Genomic DNA, 19,896 nt, shown 5'->3' with positions numbered 1-19,896 from the left:
TATTGACAAGCTAAACGGATTCGAGTTGAGTTTGTGTATGGGTATTTATTTGAATTTATCGCATTGAGCTGTGCGTGCGGAAGCGAAACCAATTGGAAAATTCGCATGCAATTTGGCTACGTAGATTCCATGTAATTAACAATTTAGCGATTGCAATGGCAGCCATTTTGTTGGGGGTGCATAACAATGAGCGAATAAAATGCATTCGCTAAATAATGCAAATTCAGTTTTGACGCATATAATTCCATTTTAATGGAAATTTTCTACTTAGCAGTGCCATTTATTGTTGTTGTTTGTTTTTTGCAGGCTGGCCTGAGGCGATGCAGCATATAAATAAAGGTGCCGGCCAACGTAATTTAATTGCTTATTCTGCCATTATGGTTATACAGGCTTTCATGGCTTTGCATTTATGCGGTATTTTTGCCGGAAGTAGCGCATACGCCGTGTTGAAGGAAGGTCAACAAAAAAAAAACCGACGCTAGTTATGCGCGTCGTTATGTGGGGAAAGTATTCTTATAGTGGAAATAAAAGGGGCACATAATCATGGGGTCGCAAGAAGCCAGCTAGTTAAAGTTCCAGCTGGTCTGACTGCACATGTCCCCTGCTTTTTATTTGTTGGCCAAGTAATTACAATTTATATATTTGTTTCAATCCATTTTCGGGGCCCAAAATCCTTTTGGCTTAAATCTCTGCTTATCAGAGGACATAAAGTATGGCACCACCTGATTTATGCACGTAGCCGACTTTACGGGGAAACGGACATTAAAGATGGGCAGCAACTATGTATGCGGCTGACCAGTGCAGAGTTGAACAGGCGATACACTGAAAACTACTGATAAATATTTTCTATAGCTTAAAAAAACTTTCTAGTTGCTGACACTTCAAATAATTTAAAGTTTTCCTTCCTTGTTCTTTATCTAATTTATTCAGTTAATCGTTGGTACAAAAATCATCATAAAGAGATGTTTAAAAGTATGCTATGAAAAGATTTAAATTTAGATTTAGATAGATATTTTTTGAAATGGGTCTGGGGATTTCTTCCGACAATTGCAAGACAAATTACATTTAAATAAGATATTATTATTTAAATGTTTTACAAATTAATAGATAAAACCGTCTTAATCTTAATATTGAAAGTAGATATCATTTTCGTAATCTTGCCTACCCGTGCACTGTACATATGTGAGTCATTTTTAGTGAGGGAACGCTTAACTTATTAAATGCGCACACTCCGTTTTAATTACTCACACACATAACTGCGTGTGCACGTGTGAGTTGCTAATTGCGGGTCCATACACACACACATGCCAGCCGGGCACAATTTTAATGCGCACTTCCGTTTCCGCTGTAATGCCTGCGGCATAGTTTATTTTTATAACCCGCAACACGGGACTTCCACTACCGCCGCCTCCTTTTGCGGTGCGTAATTGTTAATTTTCAACAGCGCACACTATGCCGCAATGAACGACTCACTGAATGACTGACTGCCTGAAGGACTGACTGATGGATGCATCGGTTTCACAAGAAAGGAAGCCTGACATTTTGATATTGCTGTGCACAGCAAATTACCAGCATTTTAAGTGCGTGGCCGCAAAGAGGAAAAGCGTTAACACGAATAAACATTGACAGTGGCCGACCACGTCGAATGCAGCCGCAGATAGCACGGAAAAAATTAAGCTCCCCTCGGGTAGTTCAATACCATAACGATTGTGATTTTTTAGTGATGATATAAAAATATCGTAGTACTTTCAAAAACCTAACAAATCTTTAATAATAATAAAGAAGTAATAAATATTTAATGATAGTATTATTTTTGTAATCCCAAGAGCAATTGTTCGCTCTCTTTAAAGTATTATTATATTCTTTCCATTAGACTATAATAAAAATAGTAGTTATGCTAGCTTAATGATATTTTCCAACAGTAGGAAGTGAAAAACCATTTAGTCCATATTTATCCATCAAAACGATGTAATTCTTTCCCGTGCACACGAATGGTCTGAAAAAAAGGTCAAGGCGAGTGCGGAAAGCCAAGAATGAAGCGCAGCTTAAGCAAATTAAGCGCAAAATCACAGCACTGACAGCAAATGGATGGGCAAACAGAAGCCAAGGAGGGCGCATCAGATCTCGAGATTGAGACTGAAGAGCATTATGCAATTATTTAAACATTGCCAGAGTAACAGCAACAGCGGCCACTGGGCTTAAGCAAATTGAATTCGTCGCATACTTCTAATTGCGGCCACCACTCCATTGCCGCTTCCCCCCGCATTTAAGGTCCTTGGCCAGGATACTACGGGCTCTGAGCAGTCCTCCCCTCTCCGCTACCCGAAATTCGTTCCATTTCTAGATAATTGCCGCTTGAATTTCAATTCGAACTGGGGAGGGTTGCCAAGAGCTGCCTTAAAACGCCGCTGAATGTTCTCGGTTATCCTGCACTTGTCACAGCCTCAATGCAAATTGAATTTCCAGCGAACCAAATTGGGGCGAAAGCCGCCGGGAAGATATTCTAGCGTTGGATTTCAACTCGTATTGGGTAACCATTACGAAACAATAGATTTTTTGGGCTATGGATATTATTTCCGCCTGCTTAAATATGATCTTTTGAAATCGGTTAAAATCTTTAAATTTATAAGAGTTTTAAAGTTGAATAGAAAAATAGTATTATCATGTAAATTAGTTTATGACTTTTACCTAAAACAACAGAAATCCTCCTAAGTTAAATCTATTTTTCATTTGCCCTGTATTGGTTATTAATCCAACGTAGTACATTGAGTTAAAAATGTAAGAGAATTTTAACCGAGAAGTGATTTTGAATAATTAACTACTTTTGCTGGTAATTAGTCTTTAAAGACTTTCTTCAATTCAGTATATATTTTTTTTGCAACATTTTCGAATCAATAATTTTTAAATAATAATTTTTTATGTTTATTTCAGATCTATTTTTTTTGTATACAATATACATAATTTATCGTAGAAATAAACATACAAATTTTCGAAGTAGTTTCAGAGCTCGTTGGCAGTGCATAATATGCAAAAAATTACCATTTTACCTCTGGGCAGAACTAATTTTCTATGCCACTTAACCACGGGTTCAGGGGGAATTCGATGACGGCTCTGGTGTTCGAGGGCGTTTTGCCTTCTGGCGCGACCAGCACTTCAGTCCTCTTTCAATCAATTAATTATTGTTTTATGCCGCATTCAATCCTTCAAAGAAGCTCAAAGCGGAAAGAGAACTCCCTGTGTCCTTAGGCGAAGGCAAAAACCAAAGCAAAATGGACGCATACTTTACAATTAATTTGCCATTACGCCGGAGTCTTGAGGCGAGGGAACTTCGGATAGCCCTCTGCCACTTTTAATCGATTTTCATTACGGACTCGTTGGCCCAGTCCTGTCTGCCTTTTTCGTCTTACCCCCGCTCGTCACTCACTTGACGCTTCAATTGGCCTCCTCTAAATGGGCAAACAAACTCTCGACGCGGCGGTATGTCCTTCCCTTCCGACCTCGCCCACCGTTGGATGCCTAATTTGACTAATAAGCTGGCCATTGCAACGGCTGTTGAACTTCCGGCGCGATGGGGATGTGGCTGGAAGGACTAAGCCTTCGGCCACTTTCGGTAATTATATGCCAAAACAGTTCAGCGGCGTTGAAGCGGCAGTTGGCCTCCACACCCAAAAAAATTGACAGCCATTTATTGACTTTAAAGGACGAAAGAAATTCTTAAGGTTAGGTATTTTGTTCTTTCAAATGGAATTTCTTGATTTTAATAAAGTTCGTATCTTTACAAAGAAATACTAATTCAAAATATGATATTATTGAATAATAAACCAAAATTATTAATGGGATTTAAGGCAATAAAATGTTTATTTAATTTCAGCAAAGTCACTCTAGATAAGCTTAAAAGCATTTGTCAAATCATTTATATAAAATCAATTTTTTAAAGTGCAGTTCCACGCCATCTCTTTATTTTACTCTCTCCTCTGATTTCCTTTCGTTTGGCCCTTTTCTGTTGGTTCTTCCTTATTGGTTAATCATTTGCCATAAAGATTTTAATTTCCGCTTTTTAATAGAAAATAAGTCTATCGTTGTGGTTTGGGCTGATGGGACTAATCTTTGCAACACTCTTTGGGCTAATTGTTTGCCTTCTGAATATTTTTCATAAATTAAGCAAGGCGCATAATTGGTTTGGAGCTGTCAGTCAAGATTAGCGGTTCCAGTGGAAAAGGGTTTGATAATTTCCATTCAATAAACTCATTTGACCTGACATTATCCCAAGGACCACACGTCAACGATACCTGTGACAAAGCACAAATAACCAGAAGTGATATGATTGCAAGTAAATGTAAGGTAAGCGATTTGACATACCCTTAGCTACTTGAGGGTGCTGGCTTATTTGTGTTGGATCAATCGTAGCCACACACGCAAATCGGAGAGAAACCAGGAGCTTTGTAGCGGATCAAAGGGAAGCGGGTGGTCATCGATTGATAGGCCAACAGGGCGTTTGAGTTGCCGTTGAAAACCATTCAATAATTTACTAATGTCTTGAGCTCTGGGTGTTGTGATTGCTGGTGTGTGACGGAGGGAAGGGGAAATCAAATCACATCAGTAGCCGACACTGAAATAATAATTCGATTGACGCACTACCTCAGATACCGCCTCGATTATTTCCCGGGCCAGCAATTTCTTACGCAAATACAGTTCAAATCGACAAGGTGTTCCGCCGTCATCAACAATATAAGGCTAAACAAACTATTGATTGGCAGGTTTTGTGCGGCCTAATGACCATATGTCATGATGGTCAATACTATAGAGTCGGTGCATTAAATGTAGATTTGTTTATGCATAAATCGGGCCGTAATTAGTATATAATGATTTTGCTATTGACCTCAAATAACAACCTACTCGAGTCAAGATAAATTACATAAAGCCAACACACGTGAAGGCAATTGCAGTGCTAAGTTTATGATAACTCCTATACATTGGTCTGCAATAAATAAACATAAAATAGTAATAACTGTAGACCAAAAGGGAGGTAAAATTGGCCATAGAATCAGTTAATTTGTGTGTAGGTTACGGACCTTATTATTGATTTGTTTTTGGCTAGAGATACAAGAGCAATTTACAATGATTTATAAATTGTTTAATTAAGGACTTGTGTAAATTCCTTTTATTGTTATTTTGAATTATACTTGTAATTTTCTTAATCAAAAATAATAATATTTAAGCAAGACTAACTTTTAATTTCATTAGTTTACAATGTTGAACTTAGCAAAAGTTCCAGATACCTTAACGATTGGTTTCATTTTGTCGGTATAATTTCATACATATCTTTTTTATATTTGGAGTACGTGGTTTATAACACACCATTTGTTAAGGCCAAATCAAGTTTCAATAATGCATTTTTTCACTTTGTGATACAGCAGTTATAACGCACTCATTTATTGACTATAAAAAATAAGACAGTTAATGGCAGACCTTTGAATAACGTTATTTATCACAAATTAATTATAACGTCTCGGCAAAATGGCTAACACTTAACCTCAGCCTTGGCCCTGACCATGTATTGAATAATACAATAGCAATTTACAATCAATTAAAAGCGGCTGGCGGAGATTAAAAATCTCAGACATTGGCCAAGTTTATTATGTGTGCCCGAACTCAATTTAGCGTTGCTCATGGTCCATTAATTCACCATTTTCATGGTAGGTGCAATAAAGTGCGAAAAAGCTAGAGCCGAGCGAAACACAACCAAGGACCCAGAAAAAGGGTCACTTCCAGTCGAGAGGAGGGCCAAAAAGCAACCCGCCAACTGTCTGGACCCCTCTCAACGACCAATTACAACTAAACAGCTTTAATTTAATTTGAGCCACCCAGCCTACCCAGCGAACTGCTCCTCGTCCTTAGCGCCTGTTGACCCATACCCCCTCCCCCCTGCTCCTGGCCAAGAACAATGGCGCGGATGTAATGTTCGCATTATGCTCGTTCACAAATTGTAAGCAGCCATTATGTTTCTTCGTGTTGCCCATGTTTTCTCCTCCCCCTCGCTCTCCCCCTCCGCCTCGATGGAACAGCCCTTCTTTCCCCTGAGCCAACGGCATTGTAATGCCTGTTTGGTCCTGGGAGCAGGAACCCCGCCCCAAAACATCGCCGTGTTCTCCATTGTTCCAAACCGGTCTGGTCTCTGCTTTTCGCCCGCCCAGGTTCGGGTTCTCGTATGTCAAAATAATGGCGGCACCGGGCAGTCATTGTTATTGTTCTGGTCGTTTTACCTGGCAAAGGATGGCGGCCACATCATCATCATCAGCTGAAAATCCCAATGGCGTTTGCCGGCCCAAAAATGCTGCAACTATACTTTTGGGTGTGTCCATATGCAACTACCACACGAATGGTAGCTATTACCTTTCTTTAAGTTCTTTAAATTAAACAAAATTAAATTAAAGCCAACAAAATATATATAACAAAATGATTAATTAATTAATTGTTAAATTACATTCATTTTTTTTTCAAAATCGATATTTTCCAACTGGTGATGTAACTAGGGGTCGGCTTGTGGAAATTAAAGATTTCCAATATTTTGCATTTTTAAGTTCAACATTTTTAGTTTCATTTAGCTTGGATTCAATTTGTAATAAAGTATGTAGAAATGGAAATGACCACAAGACAAGAGACATGATGGCCGTCAGCAAGGGCCAAGAAAACCTTCAACCTGTGGTCAAGAGCAACAAGTTTTCAGTGGGGTGGGTCGGTTGTTTGAAGAAAATGTCCAAGTGTTGCGGTCTTATTTGCTGTCGTTGCGGCAAATTTCGTTTTTGGGGTCAGAGAAATAAAACATTTAATTACTCGCAAGAGACATCGGCAATTAGTTGATCAATTTGTTGGCAGCGAAGCCTTTAAGAAAACCACTTTGTCTTTAAGTAATTGAGTGCGGAAACGGATGGCCCGGGAAGTCAAGGATTATGAAATCATCAGCAAATTAAGCTGCCCACTGAACTGAGCTGTTCAATTGAAATTGCAGGATAACCACAATGAACTTTCAGTTCTGTCCTTGTCTGATTATAGTTATTGTTCTTAATTTACTCAGTTTTAAAGCAGCTTAAAATGTAATTTAGTTACCAATTACCTTACAATTGTTTCTTAGAAAATATACCAAAAGATCAAACCATTGAATTAAATAGATTAATTTGAGTAAATCTAAAAGTGGAAGTACAGTAAGTAACGAAATAAAGATGACTTTACACAATGAACAATTAAAATGAACTTTTTCGGTGGTCTTGCTTTTATTTGCCTGCCATTTGCAAAAACCATTTTTCGCAATTCAATTTATCCAACCGATGCGCGACTTTTCAATCCGCCAAATCAAACACACTCCGATGGCCATAAATTCAGCCGCTGCAGAGACCGCGTAATTTCTGCGATTTATTTATGCATCAATGGCGTGATTTATTTGCAAACACTCTGGACCAGACCACAAACATCACTTCAAGTGTTCATTGTTGTCTACACTTGTCTTGTTTGTCTATCCGTTCGTATATATGATTTCTGCGCTGTGTACTTGGGTAGAAAAAATAACTATAATTCATTGCAAATAAAGCAAGAAAAACACAATTATTTATCACGGAGCAGTCAGACATCCGAATGATGCCTACAGGCTCATAACCAACACCCACCCACCGCCGCCCAACGTCCTTCACAACCAACCCACCCCCTCCCTTTTTTCTCTCACAGAGACAACAAAAATAAACAAAACAAATGTGAGTCAGCCCACAGACAACAAAAAAAATGAGGGGAAGACTGTCTGTACCGCGCCTACAAAAGCCGTTCAAAGTTTTGGGCGACAACAAAAACCCCAATCTTCTCGATTTTTTCCCCCAATTTTTGTATGTGCACGTAAAAAAATATTTTTCATATTTTTAATTAACTTGATATATTTATTATATTAGGAAGCCTTTTCGCTTAGTTCTTCAACAAAAAAATTGTATTATGTTTGTTCACCAATTATTAATTTTTCTAATTTTACTTGCACCCGTTTCCCCGAAAAAATTTATTATTTAATTTTAACCTCATAACATATTTTAATCGCACACTGATCAGAAAATTCAATTATTACACATTAAATTTACTTAAAATAAAAAAGACTTTTAGTAAATAAAATTTTACAAAGCAAATAATTTTAACGAATTATTTGATATTTAAATTACATTTTTTAATTTTTTATTTTGTCCCAGTGTAAAAGGCCCAGGCTCAGCGCTTTTTGTGTGCGGTGAGTGACAGCGTCGGCCGAAAAGCTCAGGGAATAGGGTGAGGAAGTGGAAGTGAACCGGGCTTGGAGTCCCGAGTCCGGATTTTGAAGTCCTGAGGCCGTAGTCCTCTGTCCGGAGTGAGAGACCAAGCGACATATTTCGTGCTAAATCTTCTTGTTCACACTAACGCGCTGCTGACAGTTTTTCTTTCTTCATTTTGGTGTTTCAGTTTTGTGTTTTTTTTCCAGCTGCGCCTCTTTTGTTTGTGGTTGTTGTTGGTTTTTCACAGATTTTCAAGTGTGACAGTCAGTCAGTCAGTCCGCCGCTCAAGCAGTGTGAAATATCCCGCTAAATGGCCAAAACAAACACCCACATCAAGGCAATGGTTATATCATGGCCAGGGTATTGCCCTCCCTTTTCTCCATTAAATTTTGTGGCTGGTAGTGATGGAATTGTTTTTTACCTGGGTAGGGTACACAGTTCTTTTTGAGAATTATGAATACGTGAGCTGCACTATATTTCTTAGAATCCGGAGTGAATGCAAAAGGTGCTAATTGTTTCTTAAATAAATATGACTGTTATGTCTATTTTTTCCAAGAATTTAAATTATGTTTAAAGGGACTTTAATAGGTTTTTTTCTTAGAGAACAGAGTATTTCTTTACTAAATATTATTTTTATTTAAATACTTTATAAACCTTTGAATATGTGTGTGTGATTTGAACGAAATAAGTGAAATTTATTAAATAATAATCTATTAAAAATGTAACATAATTAAATGCAAGCTTCTAAAAAAGTAAATAGTTACTTCGCCTTTCTTATCAATCGCTTATCTAAAATTACTTTAAAGCCTACATCAAATTTAAGATAGTTCAAAAACGGCTTATGAATTTTAGATATCAATTGTTTTAAGAATTGCTTAGGAATTTAGTTTGTTTTGGGTGGAAATTTCACAATTGAATTTTTTTTATAGAGTGTATATTTAAAGCAAAATAAGTTTTGTCTGATTTATAAATTAAATAATCTTAATAATATTGGTCGAAATAAATTGAAAAGCCATTGTTGCAACTATGACGCAGCTAATCATATACAACAATAATTACTAAATTAAGAGCCAAATATGTGAGCAAATAACTATTTTACCTATAGGTACATTACATAACCAATCTGGCAACTCTTAAGACAGCTTAGACGGTTTCAGTCTTGGCTTAAAAACTGGTTTTTAATCATCTCAATGGATGCTGCGGGCCTCACGTCGACGTCTTTTTGTTGCTGCTGTTAATTTGGCAGTTTTTCAAGCGCTGACATTGACCCACTTTCAGTCTGTCGACTGCGGCTCATCGTCATCGTCTTGACCACTTTGCTGCCTCATTTGCCGCTCAGATGTTGAGTGCTAATTGCGGTCACTAACATTTCGCGGCCATTCACACAGCACCCAAACAATTGAGCCGCACCGCAACTGCTCAATCCATCTCGCGGAAACAGCGTTTGCATTTCGTTAGTGCTAGTGCAACATCGCCCCCGAAATCCCAATCCTAATTCCAATATCCCACATACCGACATTTGCATATTCGATTTTGGATTTTGGTCATCACCGTTCTGTGTGTTCGCGTGTGGGGAGCTGCATATGATTTTTTTCTTCTATACCCACACGTTGTTTTTAATCATTGGGTGGGTCTAATGAGCTTAGTTCGGGAAAGCGAAACACACAATTTACATAGCATTACACAAATCATATTCTCCGGGCTTAATTAGAAAATGAAAACATTTTGTTTAGAAAACTAAGGTCACGTACACCAGCTGCCGGTTGATCAAGATATGCTTCGGGTTGTAATACTATCCACATATCAATTTTAACGTAAAAAAAAAAGCTTAAAAAATGTTATGTTTTGTTTACCTTACCTTACATTAACAACCACTAAATAATATATTAACTATCATTAAAGTAAGATAAAAGACTTATTAAATGTAAATATTTGGTAAGGAATACATGTACACCATTTATATTTGGTTGGAGAATTTCTTGAGACATCCCTAAATAAGACCATAAATAAAATTTAAAAGGATCGTTTTCCATTATTTATGGTAAGCTGGAAAATGTTTTTATAATTGGGAAATAACATACATGAAATTATGACTTGAAATGGGCTGAAATGCTTTGAATAAAAGAGAGTTTTTGACATGTGTATCAGCCTTAAAGCAGCCAAAACTGAATGCATTTGAGAACTATAGCCCGTATATCTTAATCCAACTGGATAGACACTCACATGGAACCCTTGGGCACTGTCATGTTCAGCCCGTCGAGGACAACGTTGGGATTCTTACTGCTGCCGTACATTTTGTGGGCCCGTCGCACACAAACCGCCTGCTGGCGGCGCGTCGCCAAAGTCGAGGGCTGTGAAATGAAGAGACGCCGACGTGCCGCCAAGTCCAGATCGCTGTTGGCCGTCGTCGCCGTCGCTGCTGGCGCCGTTGGCGGTACTCCATCGGCAGCGGCGTCCATATCGCGGCAGTCCTGCAAATAGCCCATAAATCGATATTAGTCTTTGGTCCATGGTACATGGTACAGGAGCTGCAATAAGTAAAACTAAAATTGGCACAGATCCTGGTCACTGGAGTTGCTGCTGCTTCCGTTGGTGCTGCTGCTGCTGCTGCTGCTGCTGTTGCAGTTGTGCATTGACAAGGAAAGTGAATATCGATAGTGATAGCCCGACATTGCCCACGCAGCGCCCTCAGCTAAAACTGAATATGGCGTTGAACCTATTATTTTAATGGGCTTTTCAGTTTTCTCATTCATTTTAACCAAAAAAATGTTTAACATTTTACTTTAATCTTTTGTATATATTTGAATTTATTCTGTTTTTATGTTTAACCTTTCAATAAGCAATACAAACAAATAAACTTTTTGACTAATTCAATTTGTAAAGTAATAAAAATTACTACAAATCAGACTTTTGTATCCACAAAAATAAGGCGTTAAAATGAGGTATTTCTGGAAATATGACTTGGTGATAAATTTGTGTTGATTTATTTAGTCCTGAGTAGAGTATATAGAGTCCTTCCTTGACCATAATCTTGTTTAGAGATGCAGCCGTCGCTTTCTCCCATCCCCCTCACTATATCCCAGCCAAGTTGCAACATTTGTCGCTATTGCTGCCTTTGTTGTTGCTGGCTATTTTAGCTAGTGTCGTTGGTGCAGTTGTTTCACAGTTGATTAAACCAATTTTTGTATATCGTCAAGCCAGAATAGAGCTTTAGCCTCGTGATGGATATTGCTGTCATGTAGATGCGACCCCTGACCCTTGCACTATTTTTCGTGCGGATGATGCTACTGGGCGCTGGACCGCTTGTCCATTGCCCATTTTTGGCTCGAACGAAATCAAATTTTGAAAATGGCTCCGCTTGTCGCCAGAGACCCCTATTCCCCGATAGCCAGTGTCCAGCATACAGGATCCATCCCTTCCCAACTGCCAGCGAATCGCCTGTGTATTGGCATTTGCCAGTTAACGACAATTTGGCCAAGTGCTTTGGTAGTTGCTTTTTATTTTCATTTTCATTTGAAATTGACATTTTGCTAATCGAAAATGCAGCAAACAATTTGCCAGCTTGGGCAAAACTTTTGCAATTATTTTGCACAGCTCAACGGAAAAACAATGGGTACAAAAAAAATGTTAAAGAAACCGAAACAAAATCCAAAGCCCGATGCCATTTATTGATTTACTTCTCACTAACAATAGGCAGGGCCAGGGCAAATAAATAAAAATAAGCATAACAACAACCAAGTAACGGAAACAACAACTGACGGGATGTGGTTGAGTTGGCCTGGCTTTCGGTTCTACTCCGTTGTATTTCAGTTCGCCTCGGCTTGGTTTGGTTTGGTTTGGTTTAGTTTTGGCTTTTTTGGCCAGCTCCGACTGCAAGAAATAAACTTTCTTGATAAATGACTTCAATGTAATTAATTTCTGCTCAGCTCTCCCGCTTGCAGCCAAAAAATGGGAGGAAGAGCCAGACAATTCCCTGGTACGGTTCGGTCTGGTGTTTTGCGGCAACCGACTCATGAGCTATATATGCTGTCACTGCTAATGTTAGTGGGTTTGCCCTCCGGCATTTCAATTAAGAAATATTGTTTAAACATGTAACTAGCCAGATGGAGTAGGGGAAATCATCCTTTTGATGCTGATGATGATGCAACTTTAGTGCTAAGCTGATTTTAACTGCAAGTGGATCCAATTCGGGAGCTTCAGCTACGGAATCATATTACTCATCCGCCCTGTGGTTCGGTCAACCGCACACAGACTTCAATGTTAATTAACTTGTTTTTAATCCAATTAATATGCACAGCACAGGACCAATGACCAAAGGGAATATGAATGAATTTTAGCCTCAAATTAAAACTTTTGCTTCTTCCCAACAGAAATTAATCAAGGATTTGTTAAACCAAGAAAACCCATAACTACTTCTCATCTTCCATATATTGTATTACACGACTAATAGTTAATTAGACGAAATAGAAAATCGAGATGCCCAAATGTTTGCATGTGGTATTTTGTGTTACACAATAAATAAAAAAAACCTTAAGGCTTTTATTAGCTCGGGCTGTTTTAGTGGACTTTGATTAAAACAGAAAATTAGGCAAAACGTGTTGCAACTTAGCAGCTATATTTTTGAAAACATTATATTGCTTAAAATTATTATTTCATCCAATTGAGTTATTTTCATTATTTGGTATAGAGCGAACTTTAGTTTAATTGTTAATTAGTTTTCAAAATAAATTTTGTTCTTAATGAATAAACATTTACAAAAAAATATAAGATATGTACAGTATTATCATTAATACGTTTTGCGTTAATAAAGAACTTATTATTTAAAATCCATTGCTATGTGGAACTCATCTTTAGAGATATAGTTTTAACCCCTGCTGCACAAGCAGAGATTGCCTTAAAGTTACAAACAAACAATAAAAGTTTGGTGCAGTCATTTTTCAAGGCTCGAAAAGAAGGTGTTAGTGGCAAAGACCCAAGCCCAACACGAGTATCCTTTAATGTAATAAAAGCTGCAGAATCCAAATGCGAACCGGAATGGAAAGGGAAACTGCTTTGCGGCCCGGTGAATCTTTAAACTTGGCCTTGCCCAAAGCGTATCTCCCAGATACGTGTGCCTGCACAGATTTGTATTCGCATTCTGGAAATCTTTATGGGCTTTTGTAAGAGTTGGCAGGCAAACGGAAATAAATAAAATCACACATAGCATCGGATAAAACGACAGAAGGGGGAACAGGTGCGCACATGCATGAAAGGTAAAATATGTTTATATAAATAAAGGACCGGATCGGCGGTGAGGGGACCCCAAACAAAGTTTGAAGTTCAGCAACATAAAGAAGTGCAAATTGTTGCGTGTTGCGATTGTATCTATCGAATGTGAGCACACGAAAGCTATTTCCTGCCAACAAATATAAACGCCGCAATAAAAAGGAACAACGGCCACGACGACTTCAATGGCAATAGCTACGCCCATAAAGCAGGCGCGACAATGAGTCGAGGGGATGCCAGAAACTTTTTGCCAAAACAAACAACAACAGGGAAAAAGTTGTAAACTGAAATGATTATCTGGTGCCTGACACTTGTCTAGCCATAGATACACGTATCTCTATACGGGGATTTGTTTTTAGGCAGGTAAATAACCGAAATGCTTAACCCCCACGGAATGCGAGTCACATCTTCCCCGGGCATTTCCTTTACTGCGTTTTTATTTGTGCGTACAATGTGTCATTTGAATTTACGGCTCGATCTTTGTAGCATTTATGGGGTGTGTTTAGAGTTAACTAAGCCCTTGCTTACAGATACGGTATAGATTTAGTATAAGGTAATGTAGTAGTAGTATTCTTTTCACATCAATTGTAATACTCTATCAGAGGGCCTTTCGCCTTTCGACAACAAATATAAAGTTCTTAAAATATTATATTTTGAATGTACCTTACAAATAACAATACCAATTACCATAAATTTTTTTAATAACATGACTCCAGCTAACTTCATTAATTCTTTTACCAAGTACAACTTAAAGAACCACAAAAATGGTACATTTATTTCTTTTAACTTCTTTCACAAATTAGTTGTTATTCCAAAATTGTGTAGCACTTCAAAAAGCCTAAGTGAATTGTTGATTGCTGGGCCTCAACTTCCAACACATTAAGTGTGAGCTTTGAGACGAGGTTGAGGCCATCAGGAAATGGGTCAGTGACAGGCCCCAGATCTTGGCGTATTCATTTGCATACACATATATGCAAAGCGATGGGACAACTCTGCAGACTAATAAATATTTATGTTTATTTTTAGTTTTGCACATGTGGGAAAAAAAGGAATTTCCACAAAATTTTACGCTCAATAAATTTGCCCAACCAAAAATTTCGCCGGTCAGCGACGAAAAATGCGCTCATGTGTTAGTAATGGCCGCACACTCGTAGAGAAGTAAAACAATTTCCCAAATAGTTAGCAAATAATTCGGTGAGCTGCAAATGTGCAAATAATTTTGCACAAGTCAAAGGACGATTCTTTAGAGGCCATAAACCGTTTAACATAATTTCCCTCGGCCACATTGTGTATACGCCTCGAGTACTCGGCCTCAGACAACGAAAATTGCATAGGCAAACAGGCTTAAACGGCTAATAACAAATTGTTTACATTTAAATTCCATTTTCACATAATTTTCAAGCTCCTAAAAATTGAAAGGCTACCGCACAACTTAATCAGAAGCATACACACTCAAACTCACTCGAGACAAACTGGCGCACACACATGCTGGATTATTTGTTTGCCAGCTTAAATTTTGCATCCTGCCAGCCCACGACAAAATATAATTCAGAAATCCAACAAACAATTTCCTGGGTGTAACCGCAAAATGTTCGAGCTTGTTGAAATGGCCAGAAATGTTCATAGATCGTTTGTTATGCTCGTTGGTTTGGTTTTGCCGATGCTGTTACTATACCTCGCATGGGATTTTGCTGTGGGTTGCGGGGCCTTCTGCTAAGCGCTTTTGTATTTAATGAAGCCTATTTTTCTTACCGAACATGAACCGCAATTATTACGAGTCATTAGTTGCCTGTTTTCCTGTGAGAAGACTCTGTTCTAATGCATAACGAACGGTTTATGTTGTTTTCTTTTTTCACAGATGGTTGTTCTCGAACATGGAAGTAGAAAAACAACTTAAACATTTTGGATAACCATATTTTATACTTTTTATCAAATTTATATAAAGATAACGATAATAATATTAATAACTCCCAGTTTGACTTTAAGAAATACTAACAAAAATACATTTTTAACAAGTATATTATTTACGTTCTAAAAATATATAATTATTATGTGTATATTTAAACATAACAAGGCACAATTGATTTATATTAAGTCTAATAGATTTATGCATTCAATAAATTGAAGTGCAACAACTTATTTGGTGGTTCAGAATTTTCCAATTTTGAGAAGCATACCTTTTTGAGTTTTAAGTCACACACACCCAACCAACCCATTGCTGCACCAATTAAGCTATCACAACGTCGGTGGAAAGTCGTAACCCGTCCACTCATGAACGATTTGCCTGCCAGTCTCGTATTTTTGCAGCCAACATGGGCGATGGGTATTGGCAAATTTCCTCTTGGCCCATGAGTCAGCGCATTTTGCCAGCGCTGTTAATTGAAATTTGTAAATTCAAAATTCCAGTTTATAGCTGCCTGGGCAAAATCGCCATGTTCAATGGAATGCAATAACAGCGAAATACGAAATTCGAAGCACCGGCCACAAAATCAGCTTTGACAAATATCTGATCAGGCAAGCGAATCGTTGCAACATTACTCCAGCGGCAGAATAGTTCGCTGATTGCAATTAAACATGAGGCAAATAGCAAAATTGTGAGAATAGATACGCGAACATAGGTGTAACAGCTGGTGTCTATTGTCTGAATTGGAAGACTTAATAATTACAAACTAAGCCGGTGATCCGATTTCAATGAAATCAGCCTAGCAACCTCAACAGCTATATATTTCCATTAACAACTCTTCAAATAGTTCTCTTGAAAATTGAACTGATTGCTCTCTAATTACGGTGCAAATTGAAAGGCCAATAAATAGTAACTGTGTAGTATTGCAGCAAATCACGTTGAGCTGATATGTAATAATTGTTATCTTTCCTAACCTTGCCTGCTTTACGTACTTTGAGCCGAAGGAAATAGGCAAGTGCCGGGCAATTACCAACCGTTTGTAATGATTAAGCCGGCAATCAGCTTATACAACGCTACAGCAACTGGACTTCAGACACCTCACTCTTGACTTAAGAGTGACCCCAGACTTATAGCGAGGTTGCATCTCGAGGAATGTGCATCCCCAAAGTGGCAAACAATGAAGTCACAATCCGATATTGGGAAAGGGGGTGGGCCAATAGATCAACAGTCGCTTCTCGCTGTTCACTTAGTCACAGTTTGGTGCGAAAAAACCGGATTCGGAGTTGTTAATCAACTCGCCTATGACAGATCTGTCATAAAATGAGGGTCAGCTACGGCTGCTCTTTGCCATACGGCGGACAACGTTTCCGATACCCAGTGCCAGTACCATAAAGTTTTCGTATCTTAGACTTACGACTAGGCACTTGAGACCTGCACTTGGCAATGAATATGGCACGTTGTTTGCCCAAATGGAAAATGCAATAGCTATTCGTACACTGAGGACAGAGCTAAAATAAATGACAGCAAATATGTTAATATATAAAGTTGAAAACAACAACATTTCTCTTTGGAGATGTATTTCGAATAAACGTTTTGGTTTAATATTTAAGATTTATTTTTTCACCTTAGAAATGGATACAAGCCTCTCCTAAAATTAGTCAATTTAAATCCTTCTCAAAATAGCTAACCAATCTAAATGTTTTCTTATTTTCAAAATAATTAATAATTTTTTAAAGTGCACAAACGTCAGCATCCATCGCATGCGGTACCGGCTAATATGAAATGCAAATGATTGCAAAATGTATGCAATTTAGATACACCCATTAAATTAAATATAAACACTATGATATTTCCATGGAAATCTAGAAGCTTCTGCATGCGAATGCGATTTCTATTTATGGGGAAACAAGCTTTATCTGGGTTTATAAATTTTCCAGCTACCAATTGAATCGTCTGTGCACAATGCCCGAGAAATTGGCTAAGGTCAGTTACGGCCATTGCATAAGACAATGTACAATGTCCAATGTCAGGGCAAAGGATTGCGTCGTGATTTCAGTCCTCAGTCGGGGGTTTTCACACATTTCCAGCAGTTTTTCCCACACCCACAGCCCACCATACACGTTGAAATATTTATGTCTTTGCATATTTCACCGACACATTTGCACTTGACAATAACAACAGGGAGGAACAAGCGAAGCAGTCGCTAGGTCGTCGGAGCATGACAAGGATTAGCGTGGAGGGGATGACGACCAGGACTACGAGGATGAAGATGATGATGATGATAGTGCAATGCTGGTGCTGGTGACAATCACAGCAAGAGCGGGGAAGATGCAGAGCAGCCTAGTTGCACAGAGAACAAAACCCAGTAGGCATATCTTACTAATTTGTGGGCTACGTATTGATGTTAATTTGCTATTTTATTCTATATGTTTTATGCAGTTTTTTTTTTTAAATAATTATATTTTGAATGTTTAATACAATGAAGAAATATATACAAATTTTCGTGATTGAGAAACATCATAACAATGTTAATGAGAATAACACTAGTTAGGCTACAAAATAAATGGAGTTCTGCAAAAATTTTGAACCAAATGGCCGGATTTCCTGGTGTTCTTAGTTTAACAACAAAGTGTTAGTGATTTCCATTTTATCTCAGTGTTTGTAAGCAGGTTTTAAAGCAACCCCTCGAGACGCTGGCGCCGCCGTCAGCAGCATCAAGACATAAAGTGCATTGCGTCTGGGTTGTTTTGCGGGCAGATATCGGGGAATGGGGACCCAGGGGCTAGGTTTAGGTATCATCAGACGGCAAATAACATGGCAGATGCAGCTGCAGATGCAGCTGAACACCAAGTCTTGCTGTTATTTGTGCGACAAACGCAACACACAGCCGGAGGCAAAATAAGGGGCTAGAACAAATCTGGGTGACACCGACAATCACTTTTCAGTCCCGTAGTTCACATAAACAAACAAGCGTGAAGCGCGGCTCACATTGAACTTTTGGTAAATCGATCAAGTATACGCCGTGTGGTAAGCTGGCAAAAGTTGAAGTCAAAATCCTAGCAAACACACTCACCCAAAAAAAAAAGGATTCAAGGCCCTCAACTGTTTAGCATTTATTTGCATACGAGAGGAAGATTGCGCACCCGCTTGTTTGCTCTTTTCTGGCTGAGTGTGTAAATATTTAAAGGCTTTTATTGCTTTCCTCCTGGCGGGGCCAGAAATTTTCATTCATATTCTTGAATGCCAAATGCAGACACTGGGCAAATTATGGGCCCTTCAACGTTTTAAAGACCTTTTAAGGCTTGCCCCCAGGGAACGAGAGCAAGAAAATTGTTCAATCGAAACGAAAATTAATTGGCTAAAATAAATATATATAAGCGACAAAAGGTCTCCGAGGTCCTCTGAAACAGTAAAATAAAGAAATAAATAAAGGAACACCAAAACGAGCGTCAAATGCACATGAAATGCACAAGTCAAAAGCCATTTTGTTGTACCATAAAAATGAAAATACAATTTATTTGATTGCATTTTTATACACATCGCTTTGTCTCCAAATCCATACATATGTTCAAAAGAATGGTGTGGTGTAATTAATAATATTTACTTTTTGTTAAAAAATTTATTTAAAAATAGTAGGTAATTAAAAAACTTTTGTGAACATATTCAAACTAAATTTGAAGAGATTAGAAAATTAGGTATTTACCAAATTGTTCTCAAGCATCAAATTTTTTATGCGTGCAACTTTTAAGTAACTCCTTAAAAGTAAATACAACCTTGATTTTGTTTTTTTACATTTTTGCCCTTCACTATTATTTTGAAAACAACTGTCCATATCGGGCTATAGGTATAAATAAATACCGGTGACAAACGTTTTGTATTTCTCGCTTTTATTCCAGTGTTTGCATTGAATGTCGCCTGCAATTGTTGGCTATGATATAACTAACGAAAAAAGAGGGTCAAACGGGATTTTAATATTTTTGCAGGCCTCAGTAATTCATTTGTATTTGTTTATAAAGTCTGCTTTGCAATAATTAACAGACGACCTCATGCGAGCGGCTCTGACTTTGGTTTCGGTTTACGGTTTGATGTGTGAATTGTGCAAACATTTTCCAAACAATTATGCACAGATTTCCACGCTCATTTTCAAGGTTCACACCCGTTTTCAACTGTATTTTCAACTAAATTTAGTCAACACCAACGGCCAGCCAACCAACAGCAATGGCAATAACAATTAAAAATGCGCTGGCATTGCATTTTATTCAGTTTAACAGTTGAGCGCTCGCAGGCAAAAACAAACACTACCAAAAAAATGAAATGAAAAATAGATGGTAAAGTAAGTCTGGGATCCAATTTCAAGCCACGGCATTCAGTTCCCCAGCAGAGCTTAGTTGCTTAGTCAACTTTGCTGGGTGAGTAATCGCAAACTGAATTCTGCCTTACTTAAATCACTTC

At 38.0% G+C, this 19,896-nt stretch overlaps 1 protein-coding gene across 1 annotated transcript in view; it reads right to left on the bottom strand.

The window, feature by feature from the left end:
• The window catches only part of LOC108036959 (ABC transporter G family member 20), a 48,914-nt gene that overhangs the window by 24,688 nt on the left and 4,330 nt on the right, over positions 1-19,896 (bottom strand). Inside the window, 1 exon segment of the mRNA XM_017113372.2 lies at positions 10,500-10,747. Coding sequence (XP_016968861.1) covers positions 10,500-10,735 — 236 coding nt within the window. The 5' untranslated portion in view covers positions 10,736-10,747.

The sequence above is a fragment of the Drosophila rhopaloa genome, unplaced genomic scaffold (genome assembly GCF_018152115.1).
Source record: "Drosophila rhopaloa isolate 14029-0021.01 unplaced genomic scaffold, ASM1815211v1 contig_178, whole genome shotgun sequence".
Taxonomy (NCBI): Eukaryota; Metazoa; Arthropoda; class Insecta; order Diptera; family Drosophilidae; genus Drosophila; species Drosophila rhopaloa.
The sequence above is the reverse complement of the archived record's forward strand: the minus strand, read 5'-3'. Positions and strand labels throughout refer to the sequence as shown.